The sequence below is a fragment of the Temnothorax curvispinosus genome, unplaced genomic scaffold (assembly GCF_003070985.1).
Source record: "Temnothorax curvispinosus isolate PA1 unplaced genomic scaffold, ASM307098v1 QBEX01009904.1, whole genome shotgun sequence".
In the NCBI taxonomy this organism is placed as follows: Eukaryota; Metazoa; Arthropoda; class Insecta; order Hymenoptera; family Formicidae; genus Temnothorax; species Temnothorax curvispinosus.
The window spans coordinates 41,612-55,146 of NW_020219684.1; the positions used below are offsets into that span (position 1 = coordinate 41,612).

A 13,535-nucleotide genomic window follows, 5' to 3' on the forward strand; every position below is an offset into this window, starting at 1 on the left:
TTAAGAAAAAAAAAAATAAATAAATGTTTAAATCGGACCCAGTTTTTACGGTATTCGAATGTGCCGCGCATATGTATGTATGTAATGCGACGACGCCTGACTTCAAGTGACCGGGAGGAAAGTCCCTAGAGCCACTTCCTTCCCTCCCGGAAGTTACGCGCGCGGGAGAGACGGAAACGCTGCGCGCGGTAGAAAATGGCAGAAAAGGACGCCGTAGCCAATCAACCTTACGTTTTTACGGAGAAGTGAATTGATTGGCCGCCGCGTTAATAACAGACAATTCGTGGATCGCCCGCACACGACGCACCACGCAGCCTGAGCCGAGGGACTCCGTTTTTCAACGGCGTAAAAACAACGGCGGGGAAACAGGTTAAAACGTTCAATCTGCTTCGCGCGCGAATAATACCGAGGATGGAGAACAGCGGCGAGAGCGGAGACGACGGTCCTCTCGGGCCGACGTTCCTGGGTGGCAGCGCCGTTGCGACGTCCTACATCGGCGTGCAGTCGGACGACATGGAAGGTAGGTTAGCGTTCCCTCGGGAGCTAACGTTGAGAAACGATAAAACAGCCCCGAATTTCATCCGCATCCTTGTATTTTTCTTTTTTTTTTTTTAATCAAAAATAGAATAGGCTGGTTCTCGGAGCGGGGGAGGAAGATACAGGCGTGTAGCTCCTCGGACTGTAGATAGACTGTTTACATCTCACAGTTTGCCACTGTTTACAGGTTTCTTGACCTTCAGTTTCCTTCTGTTTTCTCTTATCGCTGAACAACGAACGATTTTTATCCGTCGATTGCCTCGAAGAAGTGGAGCGTGTTGAATTTCTGCCGAGAGAGCACGTGCCTGCGTTCTTGAACCCTCGCGTAAATTGTATTAGGGCTGGTTGTTCCAGCCTGTTGCTAAATTACCTGGCATGTGATTTAACTATCAGGTAGCTTATCAATAGGTTGGAACAACCGGCTCTTATCGAGATATAGGACTGGTAGGTAAGCTACCTGATAGTTAAATCCCATGTTTATCTTTGTCCAATGTAGGGCCGGTTGTTCCAACCTGTTGGTAATCTAACTAATAGTTAAATCATATGTCTATCTTTGTTTAATGTAAAGGATAAACAGAGACATACATATGATTTAACTATTAGTTAGTTTACCAAAAGGTTGGAACAGCCGACCCTTAAAGGATAAACAAAGACATACATATGATTTAACTATTAGGTAGTTTAGCAACAGGCTGAAACAACCAGCCCATAAAGATGTAGGGACGTATCAACTCCATGTTTTTTTACGAAAAGATTGATACTTGTATTTAGACGGTATATTTACATTGTAAGTAAATGTATATTTACATGGTATTCCCTTGTAAGTCGTCGTGGACCAGATTACAAGTCAAATCCCTTGGGTAGTAAGACAATGTATAAATCTTAACAAACTGATTTTTTTTTCTTTTTTTAACAGACGATCCCGAAAACACAGATGACTCGAATCACGGCACGGGCGATCCATTGCAGAGCCCCGGGGTTTCCACCGGCGGCGGGCCGCTACGCGAGCAGGATCGCTTCCTGCCGATAGCGAACGTCGCCAAGATCATGAAGAGGGCCATCCCGGAGTCTGGAAAGATAGCCAAGGACGCGCGCGAGTGTGTTCAAGAGTGCGTGTCCGAGTTCATCTCATTTATCACGTCGGAAGCGAGCGACAGGTGTCACATGGAGAAGCGTAAAACTATCAATGGTGAGGACATTCTGTTCGCCATGACCACGCTCGGCTTCGACAATTACGTCGAGCCGCTGAAAGTGTACCTACAGAAGTATCGCGAGGCGACGAAGGGCGACAACCCGCCCAACGCCGGGGCGGCCACTGGCAATGGAAAGGTGGAGCCGCAGAGCATGTACGAGGATCAGTTGTTCGCTATTACCGCGACGGCGGCCAGCGTGACCACTTCCGACTCCTCTGTCATCTACAGTTACTCGACGAACGAGCAGATGCAGTTTCAGCTTTCCTGATCATCGGGAGTTAAAGTGATATTGATATAAGTATTTATCGTATTTGTACGGAGACACACTGTGTGATCTGTGAATCATGGGCATCGATGACGATCGCGTATGCAGATCCAATCGCGTGGAAAAGAGGAACGGTTTTTTCGCCTAGCAATATGCGTAGCAAAGTATCTTTAAGCTTTTAACATTAAGACGATGATCATTATTAAGATTCGGCCGAGAGAACGGAGAGTGTCGGAGGGTAAAGTTGAGAAAGTAACTTTAATCTTTGTAAAGAAGCAACTTGTAAGCGTGAGCGTAAATAAACCAGGAGACTTCGCGAAACGAGAAGCCCGGTCGACGTGGTTGGGGTGGTTTTCCTTTACTTTCTCGAATGCAGCAAGGATAGAAAAAAAAACGTAGCCGATTCCTTTATTCTTCTATTGTTTAAGCTCTAAGACGCATTTAGACTACTTCTTTAGGTTCTTTGCGAGAGCTCGCGCGGTTCAGGCCGCAACGGAAACTAGGATCGTGTAATCGGGCGCGAGCCCGGCAGTAAATCGGCGTTTACGGTATATAGAATTCATTCGGTAGAAAATGTCCGTGGCGTGCGCGATCACGTTGTTCTTCACTCCGGTAATTGGGCAGGTGAGAGCAGAAGCTCGTGTCCCTTGGTCGCCGGCGACACGGAGCGGCTCGTCGGCGCGACCGGCCGTTCTCCTCGTTCCTGTTGCGTCGACGGCGGCAACAGCGAGGCGGTCGATAACGTTCCCGGTCCCGGTCGCGCGTCTGCTTTCCTCGCCTTCTCCTTGTGCGAGTCGACGTGACAGAATCGCCAGCGACCGCACTGACCGCAGTGGCACAGGCAGAGGCACAGCAACACGCGGAAAAGGCAGCACAGCAGACCGGCGCACAGTAACGACGGGCCGACCAGCCTCAGCTGCGGGCTCAGGAATCCCTTCTCCCCGGTGCCGACGAACGAGATAACTAAACCGAGCGCGGTGGTCCCCAAACCCACGTAGAGCACGGTGTTGACCGCCGCGCTGACCTCGCCCCGCTGCAGGCGAATGGCGTTACTGTCATCTTCCTCGTCGTCCTCGCCGCTGCTTCCGTAGCAGTAACTGGCGTCTCTTATCTGAAGCAAGATTGAAGCACGCGTTCCGTAAAAACACCTTCAATTTCTTGATCAAATATTATAAACTATATCCTTCTTTCCTCCTCTCCTCCTTCTCTAAACATTATGTCAGTATTTGATAAAATTACCCTGTTTCTTTTCATCCATCGCCGATGTGCTTCGCACTGCTTCGTTTGGCTTTTGCTGTAGCCATCCGCGTGATACCCGGGCGATGTAGGAGATAAGGGAAGGGGCGAAGGTCTGTTGCATCCTTGCCACGCTGCCTTGCCGCCAGGTCCCTGAACGCCGCACTGAAATACGTAACTCTCAGACATGTCGTTATGAGCAGTTGTTAAGGCCAATGAATCGCATGATCTTTCGTTAATGTGAGTACTCGACGCATCGAGTCGTTATGTTTTTTTAATCGATCATTTTTAATTTATTTGTATTTCGCAACTACTTTGTATGTACTGTACAACAAAATTCCGTGAGAATATTGTGTATCCCCATAGCAGTCTAGGTTCGCCAATAAATATGTATAAAACCTTTTATGTTTCTTTAGCTCTTTTGAAAACATGCGTCCTACGTGAAATGAATGGAATATTAAATAATAATGGAATATTATTTCGGATATGATGTGGTAAAAAAAATTTATGATCTACCTGAAGAGCGATTGATATACGTTCCTTACGTTTGCCTAAAGGTTGCTCGATCGATCTTGCCGTAATCGATCCAAAGAAATACCAATCAATGAGATACGCGTGTACGCGATCAGATAGAACTTTTTCACGGTCTTTATTCATAACGAGTTCGGTTCTAGGTGTCAGTACTCCGAGAAGAATTGCACGACGTCGCTAAATTTACGGCGTTAATTCACGCGAAGGAATCAAAATTGCTTTTTCGACGACGACCGTGAACTCTTTTGATACTTACCCCGTACACGTAAGATCGTGGGGGATATCGTGGTAGCGGCGGAATGAGTCTGGTGGCGAAATTGGAAGGTAATTCTCTAAAATTCACCGCCTTACCCCCCCCGTATACGCTGTTTCTCTCGTCTAATTAATAGAGCAGCCTGCATCCCGCTTATTCATTCGCGTATACTATCGATCGAAAGATCTCAAAACTCCCCTGATTGCCCCGGGTTTTTCCTCTTTCTTTCTTTTCTTTTTTCCTCTTAACCCTTCGCCTTTCCCCCCGATATGATGACGAAGAGACCTGCAGTCCACCTCAAAGTTCCATCAGCGATCGATACCGAACGTTGCGTTACTCGCCATCGGCATCGATCGCTGCTCGTTCTCGTCGACGATAATCGTGGAAGGCATGTTTCACGCTATACTGAAATTACATTACGAGCCTTTAGCCGACTTGCCGGGCCAGCAAGATATTCGGGCATGGAGAATCTGTCGCCTCTCTTATACGCTGCTCGACGGGCTTTATCGCGTGTTATATGCGCCACCAGACAGCCGATCGATGCTATTTGCTATATAATGTTGTACGAGGTGCCGGCAAAAGAGATGTGGTGCGATCAGGGGAAGCATATATGCGCTTTGAGTGAGGGTGAGTCGCGCTTAAGCGATAGAGAAGTGAGCTTTGTAATTCTTATTGATCTAATTTCGTCAATGATCGCACTCGGCAGAGATAACGTAATCGAATTCTCAGTCGACGAGTATCCAGACACAAAACTGGCGCGGAAACGTTAAAATGAGCTTTCCCTCATTAAACTTTATGGCGAAATGTTCTATCTAAAAATTTTATTATCTTGACTGTAATAATTAATATATAATATAACGAAGTCCAAAAATTTGAAATTTTCAAGCGGACGTTGTAATGATTTTTTAAGTAAGTATATCATAATATTTTGTTACTTGTGACAGCATCAGACAAATCGGATGCTCAACGGTCTTCTCTGCCTAATGCGCACATTGCGGGAGGGACGCATATTTATCTCGCTTTGCATGATTTCTGTGATAAATACGCGTGAACTATACGTAAGAAGATGGAAAGTGATGGTGATTTGGGCGAGAAATAGAGAAAGATGAGAGAGAGCGGCTATAAGGAACAGCGTGAACCTGGAGGAGGCTGGTTATGAGGAGAGAGTACCCGACGATGTTACCCACCTGTAGCTCCGTAGGAGGCGAGACTCGGAGATCGAGGATCGAGGGCGGCGGGAAGGGAAAATTGCTCTTGTTGGCCGGGAAGGTGGTGGTGGCGGACGCCGAGGATTCGAGGGAGAGCGGGGGCGGCGAGATCGGGAACTGGATCGGCGAGACCGGGGCGACTTGCTGAGACCTGTGATGGCGGCGCCGGTCGTCGATAACCGGATGGAACGCGGCGGACGACGACGACGTCGACGTCGGCGCCTGGTGTTGCCCTCGCGGGACTTGCGGTGCTGATGCGACTTGTTGGTGCGGACGGGCAGCGAGCTTGGTCGGGTGGTGGTGGTGGTGCTGATGATACTGATGGTGATGCTGATGCTGGTGTTGGTGCTGATGCTGATGCTGGTGCTGATGCTGGTGCTGGTGCTGATGCTGATGCTGATGCTGGTGACGCGCGCCGAGCGGTAAGCCGGTCTTCAGTCTTGGCGGAACGACGTTGACCGGCGCCTGCTTGTTGAGCTGCAGCCGCTTCTGCTTCCTCCGATTGGCGATGCTCGCACCACCCGCCGCGGCGTACATCGCTCCGCGGGTTGCCGGATCGCTTCCTCGCTTCCCGTCTCAAGGCGTACTCCGTATCCGGGGCAGCCCCCGTTCTCGGTTACGAGTTACGTCGCATGACGTCGATGATCGGTCCTTGCCATGGCGCGCGCGTGTGTCTCCCGCACCCTCGTTCGTATCCCGAGGGAGTATCACTCCCTTTTTTTTTGTCTTTCTCTCACTCTTTCCCTTGCCCCTCTGGAAAGGCAAGAAACGTGACGGAGCTCCGCCCGTCTGTGGCGCCCGTCATTACGGTCTACGTATCTAAATCACTATGCAGCAAGCACGACTATAAAAGCGATCCACCCTTACGTTGAGTCAAATTACCGCTGATTGGCGAACGCATAACGTATTATATTAACTTGACGACTCGTGTATGCAAGTGGATACAAGTTATCGCGATCGTCTTCCACGTGTATATCTAATTTTGGAAGGCGGGTAATGTTTATTCCTTCGATTCAACTGATTTCCAAAGTTCAAATCAAGCAATATACCAAATATATATTCTTCTTTTTAGCTATCGTTTATTAATGTTGTATCTTTTGCATTTAAAGCAACATAAGTACATACCTAAATGTTAGGGTAGAGAAAAAGCAAACGAAAGATTGTCGAAAACGAGTCGTGAAATTAAAGTATCATACATTACAGATATTGTGATCAATTACAATCGTTCTTACGTATAATTTTTTTAAAAGGGAAACGAAAAATTGTAGAAATCGAGTCGTAAAATTAAACTTTACACATTACGGATACAATTAATTATAATTAGTCTTACGTCACAATTTTTTAAATAATTTTAACATGTTATTTAATTAAGTCTTAAGATAAAATTAAAAAATTAGTGTATTGAATAATTCCATTGAAATCCGCCTTTCTTGATTCAAATAATATTATTAATTACATAGTATTTAACATGCAACACTTATTGCTTTGCTTAGAGTGTTATATCGGGTACTTCGGTTATGCGTTCGCTGAATATCCGGAAAGCAAATGTAAAGTTACATTTTAGTTTACATCTAATTGCATTACCACACTTACACACAGTTCTAGCACAACACTTGAAAATTCTATACATACATTATATACATAATCAAGTAATATTTAGGAACAAATTTTTCATGAAATTGCGAACATCTTTCCCAATTTCATAAATTTTCACATAATTTTGTAATAATGGAATAATATTACAACTACAAGTTTAAGTATATGTGTATATAACAGAATAATTATGTAATATTTTCTTTAATTGTAAATTATTTTACAAATTAAAATATTTTAAAACTCAATTCACATTAATAAATGACAATTTTGCGAAGTAATTTGATATTTTTATCTCATCAAAGCAAAAATGATTTCTTAAATTTGGCTTCGATAAAATATATGTTGTTGATTTATTTTTAAGTAAAAAATTGATTAATACGCGCAATAAAATACATTTGATTTATTCAGCTTGCTCAGAAGGATTGAATTTTAATTATGCGGTATGCGGGAAACATGTTTACAATATTCTTCAGGCATATTATGATAATTTACAGTCGTCATATGTCACACCATTAATTATTTACAATAATCTAAAAAGCAATGTTTATTTTATACATATTTACAAACATTCATATTAAAAGTGCTTGATTACACACTGCAAGCGCACATTGCGAAAAAGAAGCAATGAGAAAAGAATTAGTGAAATAAATTGCAGACCATGTACGAAATGCACGAATTTCTGTTTATCGATTACAATGACCCTTGATGACTGATTTCAGCAATGTCAATTAATTTCAAAAGTAATTAAATTAATTTTTTACCTCTTTTTTTTAAATAAAAAATTAATCAGTTATATTATATTTAGATTAATTAGTTTATTAATCGATAAACTTGATCACTAAGAAGCCAACAATTGTTTGAGTTTTTAACTTTAATTTATATCTAATTGCAAGTCTTGGAAATTACTGAATCTAACAGAATCCAGTTGCACTGATAATACAAATTAATAAATTAACGATTTTATTATAATAGAATTTCTAATAATTTAATAGTTCTATAAAGAGAGGAGGAAAACGCATAATTTATCATGAATTCAGACTAACGAACTAACGCGAATAATTATTTCTCTTCTTCTACAAGCAGATGTAGAAAGAGGCACAAATTAATTAACACATTTCTCTCCTTTCTTGTCTCCTCTCTGTTTCTCTTTCTTGAATTCCAGTGCTGCATAAATAATGGTAGAAGTTTAACCGCGATGTTGGTGAAATAGGTCGGAAATTATTCATATCTACAAATCAACTGTTATAGCCGAAGATTCAGGAATCGTTCTTCAATACAGCTGTTCACGGTATACGGTGGTTAAAAAATGCATGACGGTTGAGCTGGACGACGAGCGTTAGTCGTCCGTGCCTAGCGGATAAGCGGCATGCATGATGCATATAGGACGGATATGTGCATGCATGAAGATTATAGACAGGGAGATATTCAACGTGATGGTACCGCGGGGACAATCGCGGTACCAAGGATAGTTCACGACGAGCAAGACACGCAAGAGGGTTCAAGAAGAAGAAAAGAGCGTTATCATCTATTCGTGATAAGTATAATAGAAAATCACAGGCTGGCTGGTGGCCCCCGGGCACGTCATCTAATTCTCTTTCTCGCATCGTTCTCTCACGACAGCAATGAAAATTACTTTTTTGTTTTAGAGGGTGAATATTGGAGGAGTCTAGGGACAACGAAGACGACAACAACGAGGCCAACGAAAAGGCTACGCTCGAGTAGGTATATCATTATCTTTCTGTACTTTTTTTTTTCAATTCGGTCGCTAACGACCGCTGCAGCAGCGAGCGGCGGCAGCAACAGCAATATATAGCAAACAAAAAAGAAGAAACAGGCATCAAGCCAGCCAACAACATCATAAACGACTGCGCGTACCGACAATCCGAGAGAGAAAGACAGAGAGAGGTAAATCGTGTTTCAACCCCCTTTTCTCTCTCTTTCTCTCTTTCCCACTGCCCCGTCTGCCTTGTTTCCTCGACTCGTTCACGATAAACAGTGATACATCGACATTTTGTCACCCCGTCGCTCGCGAGGGTTCCCTTCTTTTACGCGCTGCCCTTGTCCCGTTCGTGCCACTTTTATCGCGGACGGTTCGGTGCACGAACGACGACGATGACGCGGTTCAACGAATGGCGCGTCTCACTCGATCGCCAGCAAGGCGCAACGAAGCCTCCATCGCCCTCCTCGCGAATGTAGACGCACCCGTCACCCCCGAGCGTGCGTGCGACCACCCACGACCACCGACTGACGAACGAGCAGCCGCAGACAGCCGCACCGCACGCGCCTCTATCCTCTTTCTCCTTTTCTCTCTCCTCTTCTCCATTTCAGTCTCTCTCTCTCTCCCTCATCCTCCACTTCATCCCTTCTATCATCGGCAGCCGCGCGCGCAGGAGGAACCTCGCGCAGGGTTGAATCTAGGCGGGGGTACGAACATAACAGCAGCTGACCTGTCACTTTCACCGCACTCACACGGAATTAAGTGCCGCATTCGCAAAAAAAAGGAGACTTGACCGTGCTTGCAAAAGGATTCGGTTTTGAGATTAAAGATTAAAGATAATTGTCGATAGGAAAGAGAATTCCATATAAAAAAATTCATATAAATAAGAAAGGAGAGAAAAGAAGAAACAGAATTCATATAAAAGAATTTTTTTACGTTTACTTGGACTGCAGAGGGGTATTATATTTATTACAAAATTACATACGTACAAGCTAGAAAGAAGAGATTATTTTGTTGTGCTAGGAAAGAAAGAATGTTACGCCAGCAATAGTAAATTGCGCTTTGCGTTTGTACAGCAATTTGTATATATTTGTTATTCTTATTTTGCAAACGTAACAAAGGCGTAGGGATATGTTGTTGAACGCCGGGGCGCGCGTGCGAAAACGCCAAAGTCGAATTCTAGGACAACCCGCTTTGGAGGGCGCCTATCCGCCGCCCCGACTATAACCCGGTTACCTCGCCTTCTCGATCTCACCCGAGTCGATATCCGTGCTAGCCCGTTGCCTTTGACCTTTCACCTTTACCGCCCTAGCCTGATTTCGCGATGCAGCCAACGACCTGCCTTATTGGCCTCTACGTACTTTGTCGAAATTACGACAATTTTTAGGGCCAGCGCACGAACATTGCCGTAGCGTCTTACGCCTTACATGATGAGAATCTTGCGTTACGCTACACGCAAGCCAATCTTACGGCAACGCACAAAGAAGAACGTAACGTAATTAGTCTTATGTTACGTACGTTATGTTGCGCTTTTCTTCGTGCGTTGCCGTAAGATTGGGTTGCGTGTCGCGTAACGCAAGATTCTCGCGTAAGGCGTAAGACGCTACGGCAATGCTGGGCTCTTACTCGGACTGTTATAAATATTATATAAATGTAATAAATATTATATATATGTTATATATATATAATATTATATGTATAGAAAGTATAATAACTAATATGTAATATAAAAAAATAAAAGAAATAATATTTGATAATGTCAATAATATTCACTATGTAAAAATAATATTTGTTTCATGGATGAACATTTCTGTCATCTGGAAATCGTTTTTGCTGTAGAACTATAATAATATATATGTGTTTAATTGTTAGGCAGGAAATATAAGAGAAGAGGGAGAAAAGGAAGCTCTACTTTCTACATATATAACAGAAATTTAATTGATATTTCTTTTAATTTAATTTAATTTTCATACATAATTATTTTTGTGGAGCAAATATTTGATATACACATGTGTCATCTATAATAATTTATATGCATGTAAAATTTTTAAAATAAATTTTTATTTTAAAAATTTTATAGTGAAAATTAGCTGCCATCTTGGGGCACATTACCGATATCTCATGTGAAGAGAGACAAGACATTACTGTGCGTAAATCACGAAGGAATTTTGGTGCGCATCGATGATGATTCAGTGGCGAAATATTGCTTCGATAAGGGTCGAGGCGTAGAGGTATGGTCGCTTGCGATTAATAAACAGACCAGCGTAATTTATATGAAACTCGAGCAGGAGTTAGAAAACAATCCGATTGAGAAAAACCCGATGATACCGGACTTGGGACTTTCACCAAGTAATAAAGGTTTCGATTTTTCCGTACCTTCCGTTAGTCATGAAGGCTTCAACTTTACCACGCAAAATTACACACCAGATACGGCGGAATCTATTGATGGTTGCAACACATACGTACAATCAACATGACTCTTCAGGTATATCATCGTAAAAAGAAATTCAATTAAACAATTTGTTGCATTAAAATTAACATTCGTTAAATGTATGTGTTTTAGGGAGCGAATTAACGCTTTACACCAGAAAAAGTTGATGGCACGTCAAAGTTCTCCAAACCTCACTCCAATGAAAGAGTAGCCAAGAAACGAGATAGTGGCGGAGGAAAATTCAGCGTTCTTCAAAAATGGCTGAGAGGGAATGACAAATGTCATGGAGAGAAAAGAAGTTCTCCGGGCAGGTATTTATTCGCATGTGTATTTTTCCGAAAAGTTTTTAATATTTCAATGGAGTGCAATTTTTTCGATTTAAAGGATTTATTTATGCAGTTTTTTAAATTAAAAAATTTTTTTTTTAGTTTTATACATGAAGTTCGATATTATCGATTTTTTCGTGCATAAAAGTTAAGTCATATTGCTTCTTCTTATCATAAATTGCAAGTTTTCAAATTTTTTAAATTAAAAATTTTTTATTAATATACAAGTATCCATCTTAACATGTATTATTAATGATTTTCAGAGATTTCTCTGAATTCGTGGGCGTATCTGTGAAGGAGAGGTAAAAGCGATGAGAGAGAGTCGCGCAAATGGCAATGAAGCAACACATTTTTTATTAATATACATATAGGGTGTTGGGTTTATAAATTATTATACTTATTAAATAATTGAAATAAAAGTATTTTAATTATTACTTCAACTACTTCAACTATTTTTACCAGTTTATACCGAGCATTAAAGAATATATCGCCGAGGTATTAAAGATCTACTATATTATGTATAAATTTGAGTAAGTCTAAATAGTTTTTTATTTAGAGTTTTATGATATGATGAGGTTTATGGCATGTTAAAAATGTAACGAAAAGAACATGATCTTATTAAAATATTTACGTTCACGAAATTAGTACATACACATAGATTTATAATATTGAAATAAAACATTTTATTTCTTATTTAGAAAATCGTATATAAAAGTTCGTCTACCAAGCGGACAAAGGAGGGAGAATATATGCTTATAAAAATTAACGTCTCATTGTTATGTTTGTTGATTCAAGAGTTGAACCATATACCTGTGGATATGGGAGCATTGCTATATTCGAAAGTTTGACGTCCTGATGAAATATCAGAGAGAGACTTCATGTGTAACTGCATGTGGAATATGACGTATTCATTCATGCCCCGACAGAACGCCAGACGCTTATCTGTAATTAAACAGTTTACATTGAATTCGCATTATATCGATATACGTTGATTTACGTTCGCGTTTCATTGGAACTCGTATAAGCTAAAGTTACACGACTTTCAAGATAAGCGGTGCATTAGGTTATTATTTGAAAATGTCACAAATTTTATTCTTGTTCTTTGGAATATTTACCAGTAGTATCAGTACGCTCGCTTTCTGGAAGCTCGTTTTCTGGAAATAACGAGTAATCGATGAGTGGAGGCTTGGCGTCAGTTGAAAAAGACTTCGTGATACTTTTCAACGCATCTTCGGTGTTAAAATATTTGGAGGATTTAAACAAATCAAACAGGGGATTGGATAATAACTCGTTTGTCACGGCCTGACATTTTTCCAGACGCTTATCTGTAATTAAACAGTTTACGTTGAATTCGCATTAGTCAAGAGTTGAACTTTACCATATACCTGAGGGTATGGGAGTATCGCTGTAAGTTTCATGTCCTGATGAAGTATAACGGAGAAACGTCAGCATTTGCTGAGTGGAGAATATGAAGAAGTCATTTATGCTCCGACACCACGCCAGACGCTTATCTGTAATTAAACGCAGTTTACATTGAATTCGCATTAATATCGATACGTTGATTTACGTTCGCGTTTCATTGGAACTCGTATAAGCTAAAGTTACACGACTTTCAAGATAAGCGGTGCATTAGGTTATTATTTGAAAATGTCACAAATTTTATTCTGGTTCTTTGGAATATTTACCAGTAGTATCAGTACGGTTGCTTTCTGGAAGCTCGTTTTCTGGAATTAACGAGTAATCGAAGTAACTGCTTTCTGGAAGCTCGTTTTCTGGAATTAACGAGTAATACGAGTAACTGAAGTTCGGGGGAATGTCGGGGGATAATAAGTCGTTTGTCACGGCCTGACATTTCTCCAGAAGCTTATCTGTAATTAAACAGTTTACATTGAATTCGCATTAATATCGATACCGCGTTGATTTGCGTTCGCGTTTCACTGAAACTCGTATAAGCTGAAGTTATTTCAAGCGACTTTCAAGATAAGCGGCGCTTTACGAGGTTATTATTTGAAGATGTAAAAAATTTTATTCTTGTTTTTTGGAATATTTACCATTAGTATCAGCTAGAAGTAATGAGTCGATGGTGGTGATTGCAGGATGCTTGGCGTCAGTTAAAGACGACTTCGCGGGCACATCATTGTCATGTGCAATGATCTCAGATTTACTGGATTCAGTACTTGCAGAATAGCGTGAATTGCTATCGTATTGATGTTCATAGCCGGGTTGAACGAGAACGCCGGCA

General features: G+C 41.7%; 2 protein-coding genes across 3 annotated transcripts; one reads left to right on the plus strand and one right to left on the minus strand.

The window, feature by feature from the left end:
* Nucleotides 1-178: 178 nt before the first annotated feature.
* LOC112459547 (nuclear transcription factor Y subunit B-4) lies at nucleotides 179-2,379 on the plus strand. Its single transcript, XM_025023719.1, has 2 exons — nucleotides 179-520; nucleotides 1,454-2,379. The coding sequence occupies exons 1-2, from the start codon at nucleotides 412-414 to the stop codon at nucleotides 1,996-1,998; spliced, it is 654 nt and encodes a 217-aa protein (XP_024879487.1). The 5' UTR covers nucleotides 179-411; the 3' UTR covers nucleotides 1,999-2,379.
* Nucleotides 2,380-2,495: 116 nt separating this feature from the next.
* On the minus strand, nucleotides 2,496-9,067 carry LOC112459546. Of its 2 annotated transcripts, XM_025023718.1 has the most exons (4): nucleotides 8,695-9,067; nucleotides 5,203-5,976; nucleotides 3,235-3,396; nucleotides 2,496-3,106 (listed from the first exon to the last, which is right to left on the minus strand). In XM_025023718.1, exons 2-4 carry the CDS (start codon nucleotides 5,758-5,760, stop codon nucleotides 2,600-2,602), a joined length of 1,227 nt encoding a protein of 408 aa, XP_024879486.1. In that variant the 5' UTR covers nucleotides 5,761-5,976; nucleotides 8,695-9,067; the 3' UTR covers nucleotides 2,496-2,599. The 2 variants fall into 2 exon arrangements, with proteins under 2 accessions (XP_024879486.1, XP_024879485.1); XM_025023717.1 differs by lacking the exon at nucleotides 8,695-9,067 and having other exon boundaries at nucleotides 5,203-6,521.
* Nucleotides 9,068-13,535: the final 4,468 nt, after the last annotated feature.

Coding starts and splice junctions, on each gene's coding strand:
- LOC112459547 (XM_025023719.1), top strand. CDS start 412: ATGGAGAACAGCGGCGAGAGCGGAGACGACGGTCCTCTCGGGCCGACG. Junction 521..1,453: donor GCAGTCGGACGACATGGAAG/GTAGGTTAGCGT, acceptor TTTTTTTAACAG/ACGATCCCGAAAACACAGAT.
- LOC112459546 (XM_025023718.1), bottom strand. CDS start 5,760: ATGTACGCCGCGGCGGGTGGTGCGAGCATCGCCAATCGGAGGAAGCAG. Junction 3,397..5,202: donor CGCCTCCTACGGAGCTACAG/GTGGGTAACATC, acceptor TACGTATTTCAG/TGCGGCGTTCAGGGACCTGG. Junction 3,107..3,234: donor GATGGATGAAAAGAAACAGG/GTAATTTTATCA, acceptor ATCTTGCTTCAG/ATAAGAGACGCCAGTTACTG.